Source organism: Lemur catta, chromosome X, assembly GCF_020740605.2.
Source record: "Lemur catta isolate mLemCat1 chromosome X, mLemCat1.pri, whole genome shotgun sequence".
NCBI classification, from domain to species: Eukaryota; Metazoa; Chordata; class Mammalia; order Primates; family Lemuridae; genus Lemur; species Lemur catta.
In genome coordinates, this window is record NC_059155.1 from 11,838,394 (window position 1) to 11,855,100 (window position 16,707).

General features: G+C 42.3%; 1 protein-coding gene across 6 annotated transcripts in view; it reads left to right on the top strand.

Moving 5' to 3' along the window:
* Positions 1-2,447: 2,447 nt before the first annotated feature.
* MID2 (midline 2) overlaps positions 2,448-16,707 on the top strand; it is an 85,415-nt gene continuing 71,155 nt past the window's right edge. Inside the window, exon 1 of one of the 6 annotated variants that reach the window (XM_045537926.1) lies at positions 2,448-2,517. Coding sequence is in view for 3 of the 6 variants with exons in the window: in XM_045537925.1 (XP_045393881.1) it covers positions 6,361-6,394 (34 nt within the window). In the remaining 3 variants the exon portion in view is untranslated. Of the gene's footprint in view, positions 2,518-2,569; positions 3,154-3,191; positions 3,239-6,320; positions 6,395-16,707 lie in introns of those variants that run through there. The other 5 variants (XM_045537921.1, XM_045537923.1, XM_045537927.1 and 2 more) reach the window with 5 other exon arrangements.

Here is a 16,707-nt window from a genome sequence, read left to right on the forward strand (position 1 = left end):
CCACCCACTGTGCCAGGCCTGATTTCTAAAGGTCTTTAATTCAAAATATTCTTTATACCAAGGAGTCATATTCTGGGGTGAAATTTCCTGAGGTCCTTCACAAGAATACATGGACATATACCCCTCCTCTTTTACACAAGTAGTAGCAAATCATACACAGTTCTGCACTTTGCTTTTTTCATTACATGATATTCACGATTGTTATATATGTGCATATCATAATACATATGCATATAAAAATTATTTTAATGATTACATAACTTATTTATCCATTCCTCTGTTATGCTGGGGTCAGCAGACTTCAGACAAATTATTTTTTAAAAAATTAAATTTTTTGTGGTAAAAAAACCCACATAACCTAAAATTTACCCTCCTAACTATTTCCAAGCATACAGTACAATATTGTCAACCACGTGTACAGTGTGCAACAGATCTCCAGAACATCCCCCCATCCTACGTGACTGAAACTCCACACCCACGGAACAACTCTCCCCTTTCCCCAGCCCCTGACAGCCATCATTCTACTTTCTGTTTCTGTAAGTTTGACTATTTTAGATAGTCATATAAGTAGAATCATGCAGCATTTGTCTTTTTGTGACTGGCTTATTTCACTTAACATAATGTCCTCAAGGTCATGTATGTTGTAACATATGACAGGATCTCTTTCTTTTTAAGGCTGAATAATATTCCATTGTATGTATATACTACATTTTGTTCATCCATGCATCCACTGATGGACGTTAAAGTTGCTTCCACCTCTTGGCTATTGTGAATAATGCTGCTATGAACATGGTGTGCTAATATCTCTTTGAGATGCTGTTTTCAATTCCCTTGGATAAATATCCAGAAATGAGATTGCTTAATCATCTGGTAGCTCTATTTAACAATCATATTATAATTCTATTTTCAATTTTAGTTCTATTTAATAATCATATAGTAGTTTCATTTTTATTGTTTTTTATGAATCTCCATACTGTTTTCCATAGTGACTATACCATTTTACATTCCCTTACATAGTGGCTGTACCATTTTACAACAGTGTGCAAGGGTTCCAATTTCTTTACAACCTTGTTAACACTTATTGTTTGCTGGGTTTTCTTTTTTATGATAGTGGCCATCCTAACAGATATGAGGTGACATGTCATTGTGGTTTTGATTTGCATTTCTCTGATGATTAGTGATGTTGAACATCTTTTCATATGCTTGTTAGCCACTTGTATATCTTCTTTCGAGAAATGTCTACTCAAGTCCTTTGCCCATTTTTAAATAGAGTTGTTTTTTTATTATTGAGTTCTAGGAGTTCTTCACATATTACCGATTTTAATCCTTTATCAGATATGTGAGTTGCAAATATTTTCTCCCATTCCCTAGGTTGCCTTTTCACTCTGTTGATTGTGCCTTTTGCTGTGCAAGTTTTTAAAACGTTTTATGCAGTTCCATTTACCTATTTTTGCTTTTGTTGCCTGTGATTTTGGTATGACCATTAACTTTTACTTCTCTTCAGGGCTGGACTTTCATCAGGTTAGCTAGTTGTAATTTTTGCCTTCGTTTCCACCTCAGTGCTCTCTAGCACATTGTTTAACAGGGTGTTGGCTGATTACTATTGGTTACCTGATGGGATACACCAAGAGCTACCTTAATTTTTCTGTTCCATGCATAGTAATGGGAGGCCTATGTGTGTGTGTGTGTGGAGGTGTTTCCTCCCATTTTCTCGATTCTTTTTCTTCTTCTCCCCTTTTGCCCCATGTTAGAAACAGAATCTCCTCTGGGGCTTCCTCCTCTCCCTGGGCCATCCACCTTGTGAGTGGGGCGGTGGTCTCCGAGCCAATGACAGATCAGCAAACAGGCTGACTCCAGCCCAGGGGGAGGCTCCTGGGTTCCAAATGGACCAATTAGCTTATTTAGGTACCTGGATAAGTAGCATCTGCCTCATTGTCTTCGTTAGTAACGACCCCTCTCTCTGGTTTTGCGTCTGGGTTTGCCGGTCAAGGATTTGAAGGTATAAAAGAAACTCTTTTTTTTTTCTTTTGATAGCTTTAATCCATCCTCACAACTTCTGCCCAAGGCCAATAAAACACAGCCATTCTCCTTTTGTAAAAAGAAAGAGGGGTTGGGTTTCCTTCAATTGTCTGCCCTTTTCTGTCTCCTCCACTATTTTTGTTTTACTCTGTAGTTAACTTTGCATAGAGCAGCTTCATACGCAGGACCTGTGCGGTGGACCCAGGCACTCTCTTCTCTTCTCCTTGCCGGTTATAAGGGCCTTTTCCTTGTTGTAACCTGGCGGTTTGTGGGGCCGGGGTGGCGGGAGGGAGAAGAGTTTGACTATAGTCTTCTTCTGCATTTCACACACATTCTGTGCGCTCGATCTCTCTCTCTCTCTCTCTCTCTCACACACACACACACACACACACACACACACACACACACACACACACACACACGCCCGCTTGGGTCCCTCTCGGTGTCCCTTCCTTCAAGATGACAGGGCGCTGGAGAAAAGGTTGCTGGAATCAGCTGGTAAGTACAGTGGTAACCCGAACCCCACCCACCCGCTGCCTTTGCTTGCTCAGGTTTCTCCGGTCACTCCTGCCAGGGGAGAAGACATGTAAATGCGCCTCCAGAGGAGGGACTGGGGGAGCTGGGAGTGGCGGGGGCGGTGGAAGGTGAGCCCGAGAAGGTGGCCGAGTGCCCCTTCTGCCGGGGCCCTTCCCAGTGCTCCCTTGGGGTGTCAGCCCCAGCCCTGTTTTTCCCCACTCCACCCCCCTTTTCGAAGGGATTGCCTTTTTTTTTCCTCTGCGGCGGCGGAAATGACAGTGTGGTGCTGCCGTGGTGTCATGGTGCTGCCCCTGGACTGAGGGGCAAAAACTCTTTAAGTTTAGCTCGGGAGACACAGCCGCGGTAGCATCGCGGCCGCCGTGCTGTCCCCTGCGGGGCGCGCGGGCTGGCGGATCCCGGCTGCTGCGCGGCGGCGGCGGTAGCGGCAGCGGCGGCGAAGGCGGGCGGCGGCCTAGAGTGGCGGCGGCGGCGGCGGCGACGGCGGCCCAGGAGCTCGCGCCGGAGCCCCAGCCAGCTCGCTGCGGAGGCAGGCGAGCGCCCAGCGCCCGGCGCCCTGGGGCGTGCAGAGGAGATGGCTGGCACCTGGGAACGCTATGGGTAAAACGCGCCCCCTCGCCGGGGCCCTGGGGGTCGATCGTCGCCGCCCGCGCGGGGCTCGGCCCCGGCTCCGGCAGCTCTTCAGGTGCCGCCGGGGCCGGCGCTGGCTGAGGGTTCTCGGGTTCGGCGGGGCGGGGTGACGGGGCCCGCGAGGCTTGAGGCGGCGGCGGCAGGGGCCCGGGCCCCGTTCTGGCTGGCCGTCGTGCTGCTGGGGCCGGGGCTGCTGCTGCTGCCCTTCTGGGACGGAGTTTGCACTCCCGGGTGCGGGGCGGGGGCGGCCCGAGGCCTCCCGCGGAGCCTGGCCCCGGCCGGACGCAGGCAGTCGTGCGGCTCCCCCGGCGCCTGGGCGCGAGTCTGGGAAAGGGCAGCGCCGCCTTCCCACGCTCCCGCGGCCGGCAGCCCCCGCCGCCCAGGCGGCGCCCCTCGGCCGGCCGGCTGCCGGGCGGTGCTGGCGCAGCGGCCAGCCTTGCTGCGGACGCTCTGCCGGCGGGGAGGCCCGGCGAAACTTAATCCCTTTTCTGCCAGGGGAGCGATCCTCCAGTCTCTGGGTGGTGCCTTATTTCTGGCCTAGCTGTGAAACCAGCTCCGTGGGGGAGAGGGGAAACTTACATGTGTCCACAGGACAGACTGCGACTGAACCCAGGGGGAGGTGGGGTTTTTCCATTCTTGGCTCGTAAGAATTAAGTAAATAACGGCGGGGTAGATTTACAGAAACATTACTCGTGATGATAAGGTTTAGGTTACTTAGCACTTTGTGTGCAGCACATTATAGTTCAGAGGCGTTTATTCTTAGAGCAGGAAATTGGGATCCTGGGGTCATCGTGCTCTTCACTTTCTCTCTCTCTCCCCCACTCCCCCACCCATCTTCATGAACACTCACCTTCTTCCTATTTGCCCCCCGCAAAGCTCGCACCGGAGCTCCTCTGCCCCCAGCCTTTCCACATCAACCTGTGCACTCTCAGTCTCCCAGCCATGCAGCGTCTTTCTTCTCAACCACTTTGACTTTTTGAGGATTTCTGAGCGTGAGGCGAGTCTATGGTGTTGGTTGTGTGTCTGTGAGGAGGAGCTCTTATAAAGGAATATATTGGAAATCATATAAATAGAGAAGTACGGTGTGTGGGTCTGATTCTCACTTTGGGCCTTTAACCTCATTCTGTTCCCTCCCAGTACCCCAATCAGTTCTCTGGCAATGTTCCAACCGAAGGGAGTTGCTGAATAACGAGTTCTCCTCCCCTAAGTTTCTTCTGTTTTGGGAACGTTTCATTCCATCGCAGATGGTTAGGCCCCCCCCCCCACATTCCTCTTTCTTTGATTTTTTAAATTTCAGAATATTATGGGGATACAAACGTTTTGGTTACATAAATTGCTTTTGTACTTTTTTTTTTTTTGAGACAGAGTCTCACTCTGTCGCCCTGGGTAGAGTACAGTGGCCCCATCATAGCTCACTGCAACCTCAAACTCCTGGGCTCAAGCGATTCTCCTGCTTCAGCCTCCTGAGTAGCCGGGTCTACAGGCGCGCCAGGATACTGGGCTAATTTTTCTATTTTTAGTAGAGACGAAGTCTCACTCTTGCTCGGGCTTTTCTCCAACTCCTGAGCTCAAGCGATCCTCCTCGGCCTCCCAAGTGCTAGAATTACAGGCATGAGCCACCGAGCCCGGCCTTTTGTAATGTTTTCAGTCAAAGTTGTAAGTGTACCCATCCTTGGAAATCAATCGGGGGAAAGGAGGGGATGGGTAAATTCACATTCCCCTTTCTACCTCATCTCCACTCATCACTGCCTGAGGGGGAAACAGTCTTTACTATTTTTATTTATTCCTGCCCAATCAATTAACTTAATATGGATATATAATGTGAATTAGATTTCTCCTGATTGTTCCTCACAACTTGATTTTATGTGGTTTTAATACAGGTCTAGGAGCCTAGAAGATCAGAGAGTTCATCCCAAATCTGATGTTGCATTGGCTTCATGGCCTTAGGACATTCCTGTGACCTTTCTTTCATAGTTGGTGCACTTGTGTAAAAGGCATCATATTGTGTACAGGGTATTATGAGTCTTGGCTTGGTCCTTTGAAGATGAAAGGGTTCTATAAATCCTCAGCATTATACTTTTCAAAGAAAGCACTTCATTTACCTTTTATTGGGTTAGTGGATTGACTGGATGTAAATGTAAGTAGGAACCCTGGTTTACTGAGAACCTTCCTTTGCCATTATTAGCCCTCCTGGGAGCCAAATCTATCATCATACATACGTCCTAAATCTGTTTTTTCTTCCAATGCATGTACAACTGAATAAAAACATACATATAACTAGGCATAAAGAGTTATGGTGATAATTTTAAGTTGAGGATTGAATCATATCTAATGTATTCTAACCTAACAATCTGAGTCAGACTCATTTGAAAACATAACCTCACCTATTCTTATCCTATATGGGGGCAGTTAGTTAATTTCTAATGAAAAGTGGCATAAATTATTTTAGGCATGGCTATATAAGCATGATTAGTATCTAGCAGCAGGGAGTCAACAATATTTATTAAGCACCTATAATATGCAGAGTCCTCTGCTGACTGGGCTGAAGCCCCACACTTGGCTTAGTATTTTGGCCTCCTCTTTGTTCCAGGCCTAACTCCATACTTGTGGCTCCAGGATTAGGACAGGGAAGGGCTGTGCAGGACAGGGATAGAGGCCAGGGACATGAAGGGGTGGTTGTGTTCCTCCTGTTTACTTTTATGACTACTAGAATTCTCATCTGTCATGTTGAACCTTGCAAGGCCACCTCTGCGAAGTACTGCTACAAATCAGACTTACTTGGTTGCTTTATGAACATATCATCTGAACAGTGCAAATTGATTTAGATGAAATTGGCTTAGTTAATCCCTCCTCTAAGAGCTGAGAAACTTGCTCCAACTTGCAGATCCCAAAGTAATGCCAGTGGAGTCTCATCATTGCATCCAAATATTGCTCTGGGTAGTGAGCCTATCCGTTCCCTCATCGTTCCTCCTATAAAATCTGCTGACACTAACAATTGACAAGGAAACTACAGAAGGAGTATGTCTTCATTGCTCAGTGAACCTCATTGGCTTGGTGAAGAGGAGAGAATATTGTCTTTTCATTGTATCCCTTAGAACTCAAATTCTGTCTTTCTCAACAGGGACATAGAGCCCTAAAAAGGGTGAGGACAGGGCTGAGGCACAGAATATATCTCAAATGGCTGTTCTTGGAGGTATCTGCTTGGCCTTAGGTGTGTCTGTCATTCAGTCGTTTTTTTTTTTTTTAATGTTTCTTTTTTTTAATCGAATTTATTTTATTATTTATTTATTTTTGAGACAGAGTCTTGCTCTCTCATCCTGGATAGAGTGCAGTCATCCTAGCTCACTGCAACCTCAAACTCCTGGGCTCAAGCAATCCTCTTGCCTCAGCCTCCTGAGTAGCTGGGACTATAGGCCAGGGGCATGATACCACCCTCCCACCCCGCCTAAGTTTTCTAGTTTTAATAGAGATGCCTCTCATTCTTGCTCAGGCTGGTATCAAACTCCTGAGCTCAAGCAATCCTCTGGCCTCTGCCTCCCAGGGTGCTAGGATTACAGGCATGAGCCACCTAGCCCAGTCTGTCATTCAGTCTTTATAGATCTTGGTAACTTACTAGCTGTTAGGCCATGGAACTTGGCTGCTAATGGAGGCCAGGAGGTGCTCCATTTCCATTTACCACCAAGTTTCTGTTCTCTCTTCTGTGCAAACGAGAGAGTGAGGCTCTGTGTTCATGAAGTACCCTCCTTACTTAAGTTGGATGTTTTAACTTAGAGCATTGCATCATCAAAATAGTTGTGATATGTTGATATTGGATATACAACAGTTCAGGAGAGTTCATAACTATTCACTTTTTGATGAATGAAATTTTGGTACCAAGGTGTGGTGTATTTCAGATCTCTCAAAAACATTGTGTTCATCACTGAGCAGTGCACAGAAGAGACTAGAAAAGTGTTTCTCAACCAGCATGTTGGGTCATGCTAGCAAATGAGAAGACCAGATGAGTGGTATTGAGACAAGAAATTCCAGCTCCAATTATCACCCTATGCAGACTACTGGTCCCCTTTTTATGTCCTATCTCCTCTAAGGATCAATATATGTTTCTCCCTCCACTTTCATGTATTAAAACTCTGCAAAATGTGGGCTCTGGAAGTCTGTGGCTCTTTCTACTTGTTTCTCTGTTTCCATTTTCTCCTTCTTCATGACCCTAGGCAGATATAATCATTTTTTTTTTTTTGAGACAGAGTCTTGCTCTGTTGCCCAGGCTAGAGTGCCCTGGTGTCAGCCTCGCTCACAGCACCCTCGAACTCCTGGGCTCAAGCAATCCTTCTGCCTTAGCCTCCTGAGTAGCTGGGACTACAGGCATGTACCACCATGCCCGGCTAATTTTTTCTATATATATTTTTAGTTGTCTAGCTAATTTCTTTCTATTTTTTTAGTAGAAACGGGGTCTTGCTCTTGCTCAGGCTGGTCTTGAACTCCTGACCTCGAGCGATCCACCCGCCTCGGCCTCCCAAAGTGATAGGATTACAGCCATGAGCCACCGCGACCGGCCAGATACAATCTTTTTGATAGTCAATCCCCCAGCTTTGCATCCCCCTCACCCTCACTTTTTTTTTTTTTGAGATAGTCTCACTCTGTTGCCCCACAAGAGTGCAGTGGCGTCATCATAGCTCACAGCAACCTCAAGCTCCTGAGCTCAAGTGAGCCTCTTGCCTCAGCCTCCTGAGTAGCTGGGACTATAGGTGTGCATCACTTTGCCCAGCTAATTTTTTCTATTTTCTATTTGGAAACAGTGTCTCTCTCTTGCCCAGGCTGGTCTCCAACTCCTGAGCTCAAGTGATCCTCCAGCCTCAGCCTCCCAGTGTGCTAATATTACAGGCATGAGCCACTACGCCTGGCCTGCACTTTCCCTTAGAAATCCTATAAACTACTAAGATTACTAGATGGTATAAGGTGTTTAAAGTATGGGTGGTGGAGGGATTTTGAATAATGTGCCAACATCCCATCATTCCCTTCTGCATGTGGAGTTTACCTGAATACACACTAGGATGTTGGTTCAGCCTAGGTGGGTTATCAAAACATCAAAAGTAGGCTCAGCCTAAGTGGGTTAGCAAAATAGTTACCTCACTTGAGTTCCTATATCCCTGCAGAGCTCTAACTGCCTGACCTTGGGCTTTGTCTCAGTCTTTTTCCTGCAGGTCAGACTCCTCTGGTTGATGAACAGCATGCTCAGTCTCTGGATCTGGTAACAAACCCATTATATAATCTAAGATTCTCCTGAAATGTGAAATCCCGGTATTTGCAATTTGCTTAGATAGGATCATAATGTATCGACAGGGCAGACAATGCTAATTGAGGACAACGAAGTGTCTGAATGTATAATATATACCCCAGAGATAGGAAAATGGTTTATGGTTCAGAATCCTCAATCACTTTGTCTGTAGCCCTTTGTTCAGTGTTGCTAGGATCCATGTGGTTCCCAGGGAAGTAGAGGCTTGATTTCAAGTAGGCCTCTGTTTTCTGTCCCTTGTTTTGGACTCGAACTTGGGGTCCTCTCAGCGTAACTTTCAACAGCATGTTTTACACGCACATATTGCCAAATTTGTTCTGTAGAAGTAGAGATGATTGCCCATCAAGGTGTACCACTGAACATTTAAAAATTGGCAAGTATCTCATTGAGTAACAGGTTGGGAAAAGCAGTCCTAGAAAAGATGGAAAGCTGTACTGGTAGCAGTAGGTAAATTAAATTTATTCTCCATTTGTTCCCCAGCCTTGCAACTGCCAGTGTAATCTGCATTAAGATAAAGGTGTTATGAATTGTATTTAGGATTCCCATCAGTTATCATGTGTTACCTTGGCAAATCCGTTTCTTGGTTACTTAGATTGATTTTTATCTTTGTAGCAGATTTAGGACTTTTAGTTCTGCTATTTTGATATTCATTTTAATGTTTATGATGACTATATTATATAAAATATCCAATGGTTGGATTTAGGAGCTAATAATTGAAAAGAATATAATTAAATCCATGTACTATAAAATATTAAGAAGGTTTTAATAACCTATTAGACAGCAACTAGCTCTGGTGCTCTCTGCCAGTCAGTAATCAGCCTCTCATCCTGAGCTCTCCCTATGAGTGATGAAAGCTTAAGAGAAAAGAAGAGAGACAGTTCTTCCCTTGAGGGTGGGGGGCTGGATCCTGGTGTAAAGCAGAAAAACATGAACATAAGAAATACCACAGGCAGACCGGTGGTCTTCTAGAAGTCTTGTGGGGGAGTGTGGTTGTCCTTCATTATGTCAACCATGTGTTTGGGATGAATTTCCAAACATTTTTGTCTTTTCTTAATAACCTGCTTTGTATCTGTTATCTGTGAATGTGTGATGCGAATACCTATATTTGTAAAGCAAGTTAATACTTATTTTATCCTTATCTGATCCTCACAAGAGCCTGTGAGATGGGGAGGGCAGGTATTTTTCATTAGATAGATGAGGAAGCTGTGGCCCAAAGAGTTTAAATGTCTTACCTAGGATTGCTCAGCTAATTTGGTTTATATCTAGGACTACAACCAGTCTCTTATTATGAGGAGCAAATGAGATAATAATGGCTTTGAAACCATTTGAAAAGTATAAAATGATATACAAATGTAAGGTGACATTAATTATTATTGCTGACCACCTAGACCCTTTCTTTCTGTTTCTATTTTCAGTCTTTAGCCTATAGAGTGCAAATTCTATGCATTGGTTGCCTTTTGTGTTCCCAAATGATCTTTTTTGAGCTTCAAGGGGTCCTTTTCTAATCATGGTGTTCTAGGATTTGATTCTTCTTTTTCAGTCCCCAAAGATGTTTCTGTTAGTTTATATTCCCATGGGACTTCTCTCCCCTTTAGTTGTCTTCTAGAACATGCATTATATCTTCCTTGAGGTACAACAGGCAAAACCACTGTACTTCAGCACCCTGGCTCAGTCAAGAGAATGTAATGTATTCTGTTTATTTCCACTTCCTATGGTGGTGATGTCCATCTAATAAATAAGATTTGTGTTTTTAGGAGCTAGTTTACGACAATCCGAGGTGACTTTTCTATGTGGTAACAGATAGAGCAAGAGCTCTATAATAATAGGATGTCAGACCTGTAAAACATCTTAAAGAGATCATCTGGTGATTCTAGTACAACTTGAACATTTTACAGTTGAGGAAACATCAGACTAAGCTAGGACTCATTTGCTTATCCCCCAAGGCAGGGAGACAGTTTCTAGTACTTTAAGGAAGAGCTCATGGGACAATAATGTTAATATCCTGAAGAGTGTTTATTTTATGTTAATTTTTTTTTAAAACCCTACAATCTAGCTCAATTCTTAATCTACAGCCTTGGTTTCATACTCATGGATTTTCTGTGAGGAAGGGAATATTATGGCTCCTCAGGGAAAGTAGTCAAAGCCCAGAGCCATGCTCTGCAGATCTGGAAGATGAAAACTAGACAGAATATTAACTGTTGAAATAAGTGGGCATTTAATTATGCTCAAATAACATTTGAAATAATAGAATTCTGCCAAGTGCAGATCATGGCTTCTCGATCAGAGTTAGCTGAAGAGTGAGTTAGATTTGGAGGGCAATGCAGAAATCAGTCTTTTATAAGTGTAGAATGCATTATTTTTACCTCAATCATCCTCATTAAATATCTTCTATATTTCTACCCAGTCACACAACCATAAGATACCTTCCTATAGTTTATTCTCATCAACTTCTTTCAGAGGTCTCAGCCTGAAGGGGGGTGCAGGATAACGATAAGCTATACAGAAACAGTTTTTAATAGAGCCAGGGAAAATACGTAAACATTCATATTTGACTACATGACAGTAACTATATGGTACCTTCCTATAGTTTATTCTTATCAACTTTTTTCCGAGGTCTCAACCTGAAGGTGGGGTGGAAGGGTGTTGCAGGGTGACCATACGAGGAAACAATTTTTTAATAGAGCCAGGGCCAATACAGAAATATATGTATTTGACTACATGGCAGTAACTAAATGGTTTGGAAAGGAACTAATCAGGGTGTGTGGATGTGGGCATTTCTTTTCTTAATATGGCAGCTGGTTCTGCCATCCCAGGCATTTCATCAACGCATTTTTATGACAAACCATTTTTCTGGCAAAAGTCTCATGATTACCTGTCATTGGGTCACACCCTAACAGGGTCACATCTTGTCTTTATCATTAGCACACTGTCTAACTCTGTATAGATTAGTGATTCAAAAACTTTTTGAAGTTGCAACACTCTGACATTGTTTAATTTTTGTCATGCCACTTCCTCCTGCTAAACGTATTTCATGAGAGTAGGAGTCAAATATTTTTCAGGAGTCATGTATATTTTTTAAGTGAATAAAATTGGGAGCTAAGAGTTTTCTGACACGTGTTGATCACTGGAAATATCCTAGGGTATTGCGAAACTTAGAGAAGGAATCACTGACCTAGAAAAACAATCAAAAGAAGTAAGCAATCCAATAGAGTTTATAAATACTACATAATCACACAGTTGGCAGTATAGCATAGTGATTAACTATTTATACTTTGCAGTCAGATGGACTTGAGTTTGAATCTCTTTTTTAAAAAATTAAGATATAATTCACATACTACAATAATATTCACAATTTTAAAGTGTACAATTCAATGGTTTTTATTCATAAAGTTGTGCAGCCATCACTACTATCTAGTTTCAGAACACTTTAATCATTCCAAAAAGTCACTCCTCATCCCCCATATCTCCACACCCCTGCCCCTGACAACCACTAATCTACTTTCTCTTCCTATGGGTTTGCCTATTCTGGGCATTTCATATAAAAGGAACCATACAATATATAGACTTTTGTGACTGACTTCTTTCACTTAGCATAATGTTTTCAAGGATCATCGACATTGTAGCATGTATCAGTACTTCATTCCTTTTTATAGCCAAATATTTACTAATACTCTACTGTATGGGTATACTGCATTTTTTTTATCCATTCATCAATTGGTGGATGTTTGGGTCGTTCCCTTTTAGCTATTATGAATACAGCTGCTATGAACATTTGTGTACAAGCTTTTGAGTGAGTTTGTTTACAATTCTTTTGGGTATATACCTAGGAGTGGAATTGCTGGGTCATAAGGTAACTGTACATTTAACCTTTTGAGGAACTGGCAAACTATTCCCCAAAGCAGCTGCACCATTTTAAATTCTCACCATCAATGTATGAGGGTTCCAATTTCTCCTCATACTGACTGACTGCTATTTTCTGGTTTTTGTTTATTTGTTTGGTTTTATTATAGCCATCTTAGTGAGTGTGAGTAGTGTCTCAATGTGGCTTTGATTTGCATTTCCCTAATGGCTCATGATGTTGAGCATCTTTTCATGTGCTTATTGGCTATTTGTATATCTTCTTTCGAAAAATGTTTATTCAAATCCTTTGCCCATTTTTCAATTGGATTATTTGTCTTTTTTATTGTTAAGTTGTAAGAGTTCTGTGTATTTCTAGATACTAGACCCATATCAGATATATGATTTGCAAATATTTTCTCCTATTCTGTGGATTGTCTTTTCACTTTGTTGATGGTGTTGTTTTGTAGCACTAGCAGCATGCAAGTTTTAAATGCATTTTTTTTGGAGATGGGGTCTTGCTCTGTCACCCAGGCTGGAGTGCAGTGGTGCAATCATACAGTGCACTGCAGCCTTGAACTCCTGGGCTCAAGCTATCCAGCCTCCCAAGTAGCTTGGACTACAGGCATGTACCACCATGCCCAGCTAATTTTTTTCATGTAATGTTTTAGAGACAGCATCTTCCTATGTTACTCAGGCTTGAACTCCTGTCCTCAAGCAATCCTCCCATTCTTAGCCTCCCGAGTTGGTGGATTATAAGCATGAACCACCGTGCCTGGCTAAAGCTTTAAATTTTTATGAAGTACCGTTAGTCTATATTTTCTTTGGTTGCATGTGCCTTTGATATCATCTAAGAAACTGTTGCCTCATTTAAGTTCACAAGGATTTACACCTATCTTTCCTGCTAAGAGTTTTATAGTTTCAGCTTTTATACATTTAGATTATTGATCTGTTTTGAGTTAATTTTTATATGTGGTGTGAGGGCTCCAACTTCATCCTTTTGCACATAGATATCCACTTGTCCCAGCACCATTTGTTGAAAAGATTTTTCTTTCTCTGCTGAATGGTTCAGGAATCATTGTCAAAAATCAGTTGACCATAAATACGTGGGTTTATTTCTGGAGTTTTATTCTAAGTTTGATTCTTAGCTTTGGTATTTGCAAACAAGTATGACCTTGGACAAATTACCCTTTCTTATAATAATAGTACCTACCTTTTAGAGAATTATGAAAATTAAATGACAACGCATATGAAGGGTATTGTAAAGGTGCTTAGATAATCAGGGAGGTAGGGAAAATGGAGGATAGTTGAAAGGATGCTAAAATATTAGGAGTAACCAGAACAAGAAGACTTCATAAATGAGAAATGATTGAACATGTTTGAAGAAGTTGAAAAACATATTCAGTTCCCCAAAATTGGCTAAAGCAGTTACTATATGACAATAAAGTCAAATAGCATAGAAACAGTATAGAAAAGTTACTTACAATTAAGCAACAGACAGTAACCATCTTATAGTATTCTTTATAGAGCTGAAATCAGTTGAGGTAGGATATTCTAGAGCACTAATACTTGAGTTTTTTTCTTTCAAGAACCCTTGAGGATCTTTTGAAAGCTTTGGACAACCCTCTCCCCATAAAAATGCATATATGACATACACACAACATTCTGCAGTTCTAGGATGCTCAGAAGTCACCGGTTAAAATTCCTATTTCAGGCTGGGCATGGTGGCTCATGTCTGTAATCCTAGCACTTTGGGAGGCCAAGGCGGGAGGATTGCTTGAGGCCAGGAGTTCAAGACCAGCCTGGTCAACATAGAGAGACCCTGTCTCTACAAAAAAAGTTTTTTAAAAAATTAGCTGGGCATGGTGGTGTGCGCCTGTAGTCCCAGCTACTCAGAAGGCTGAGGCAGAAGGATTGCCTGAACCCAGGAGGTGGAGGTTGCAGTGAAGTATGATGATGCCACTGTACTCCAGCCCAGGCAACAGAGAGTGAGACTCTGTCTCAAAAAAAAAAAAAAAAAAATCTGATTTTGACCTTACCCAAGGCAATCCTTCTAATCCATAGCATACTTTCCCAAGCTTAATTTCATAGTGAGGTTCAAGTGTCACACTTACTCGGAACAAATTTTAGGGCTCCAGGCAAAACTGAAGAGCTTTTCCTCTGTACAGAAGAATTTGTATGGCACCCTCCTAAGACTTAGGAGAGCTGTGGTACTCTAATTGTTTTTATGTAAGTTTCAACATGTAATACATGCCTTTCAGCAATACTCCTGACCAACCCAGGTAGCTTCCAACACAGACATTGAGGAATGTGGACATATGGTTCTAGAAGAAATAGTAATAGAAGTGCGGTGTGAGGTAGAGATGGCCCTAAAGAAAGAGATATGACTCTGGAAGGTATTCAGAATGAGTTAGAGAAATTCAGAGAAACTCAGGGACACAGAGAGACAAAAATAGAAGTGGAAACATGCTGTTTAGAAGCCCGCTCCTAAATAGTCCAGGTAAACTTAAGTGAAGGAGTTGAGATGATTAAAATTAAGGTGTAGGGGAAAGAGCAAAGATATTGGCATTAGACTGACCAGTGCTCTGGTATGTATGATTCTGGTTGATTTACTTAATGACTCTAAGCCCCAGTTTCATAGCTATAAGATGGATATAGTACCAGTAACTTCCTCACAGGCTTCCTGAAAGAATTTAGTGACATAATGTATAAAGTACCCAGTACTTAACCAAATACCCAGAAAGCAGGAGGTGCTCAATAAATGCTGGGTCCCTTCTTACTTCTGGTTTAAGGGATGCTTCACTAAAAATTATTGAATATAGTACCTAGTTCGTGTGAGGTACCATGCTGTGAATAAAACTATGAAACAGTTAATGCCCACAAAGATCAGGGAGAGTTAGCTGGAGATACAAATATGTAAATGAAATAAAACGGAGTGTTCTGGAAACCATCACTGGTTGAAGTGATAAATATGTAAATGAGGGAACTCCTAGATTTCTATGCTTGGATGGTGATATTCACCAGATAGGGAAAATCAGAAGAGGAGCACGTATTGTATGTGTGTGTGTGTGTGTGTGTGTGTTTTGTTTTGTTTTGCAGGAGTGAGGATGAGCATAACAAGGTCACTTATGGATATGTTGAATTGAGCATCTGAGGGGTATAGCAAGTGGATCTATCTAAGGCAATATTCCTGCCTTCAGTGAAAAATTGGAATCTTTCATCTCTAAAGTCTCTTCCAATTCTAAGATTCAATGTGTACATTTTAATTGTTTTACTTTCTCATCTCTATAGATGAATGCTGATAGATGTTATAAGCTACAAAATACTGGCTAACAATTTTCAAGCACTTGTAAATTGTAAAATAAAAATACCATGTCTCACTTTTTTTTTTAAAGTGGCTATACAAACATGAACCTACTAAACCAACCAAGAGTGACTGATTTACAAAATGATTCTTTACTTTTATAGCCCAATTTCCTATTGATTGCCATTAGTTAGTTAGTTCAGTGCACTTAAAAGGTTTGATTTAGAAATAGGTTTTAGGGCCCGGCGCAGTGGCTCACGTCTATAATCCTAGCACTTTGGGAGGCCGAGGCGAGTGGATCGCTCGAGGTCAGGAGTTCAAGACCAGCCTGAACAAGAGCGAGACGCCGTCTCTACTAAAAATAGAAAGAAATTAGCTGGACAACTAAAAATATATAGAAAAAGTTAGCCAGGCATGGTGGCACATGCCTGTAGTCCCAGCTACCCGGGAGGCTGAGGCAGTAGGATCGCTGAAGCCCAGGAGTTTGAGGTTGCTGTGAGCTAGGCTGACGCCATGGCACTCACTCTAGCCCGGGCAACAAAGCCAGACTGTCTCAAAAAAAAAAAAAAAAAAAAGAAACAGCTTTTAGGTATACATCTATTGTACTTATACACATGGTATAATTGTATTCAGTATTTATGTATCCTGTGAGATATGTAGATATCACTGATAAATGGCAATAGCTGAACAAATATCAATGGCAGAATCAAATTTTCAAGCCCTGATGAATGTCCTCAATGACAGTGAGATGATGAATAGAAGCTACTCAAGCAAAAGATGCCTTTCTTTTCCCCATAAATAGGACTAACATTTTCAGTCAATAAGATGTTTTATATTTTTTCCTTAGTTAAGGCTAACTTAGTTGTGTGTGTGGATTTTAATTAGTGGAAGATACATGGCAGTAAGTATGTATGTGTTCAGCACAGAAATGCCTGTGGGAGAATAGGTAGATTGACCAAGAGGTTAGTTTCTTGTCAGCTGGGGACTTCCTTTACTCTCTGATGCATGCTTAAATGAAGGTTACCACATCTGAAGATTTTTGGCTGCTTACCTTGCTAATTTCTAGCTAGATCTTGATTCGCATCCTGTTATG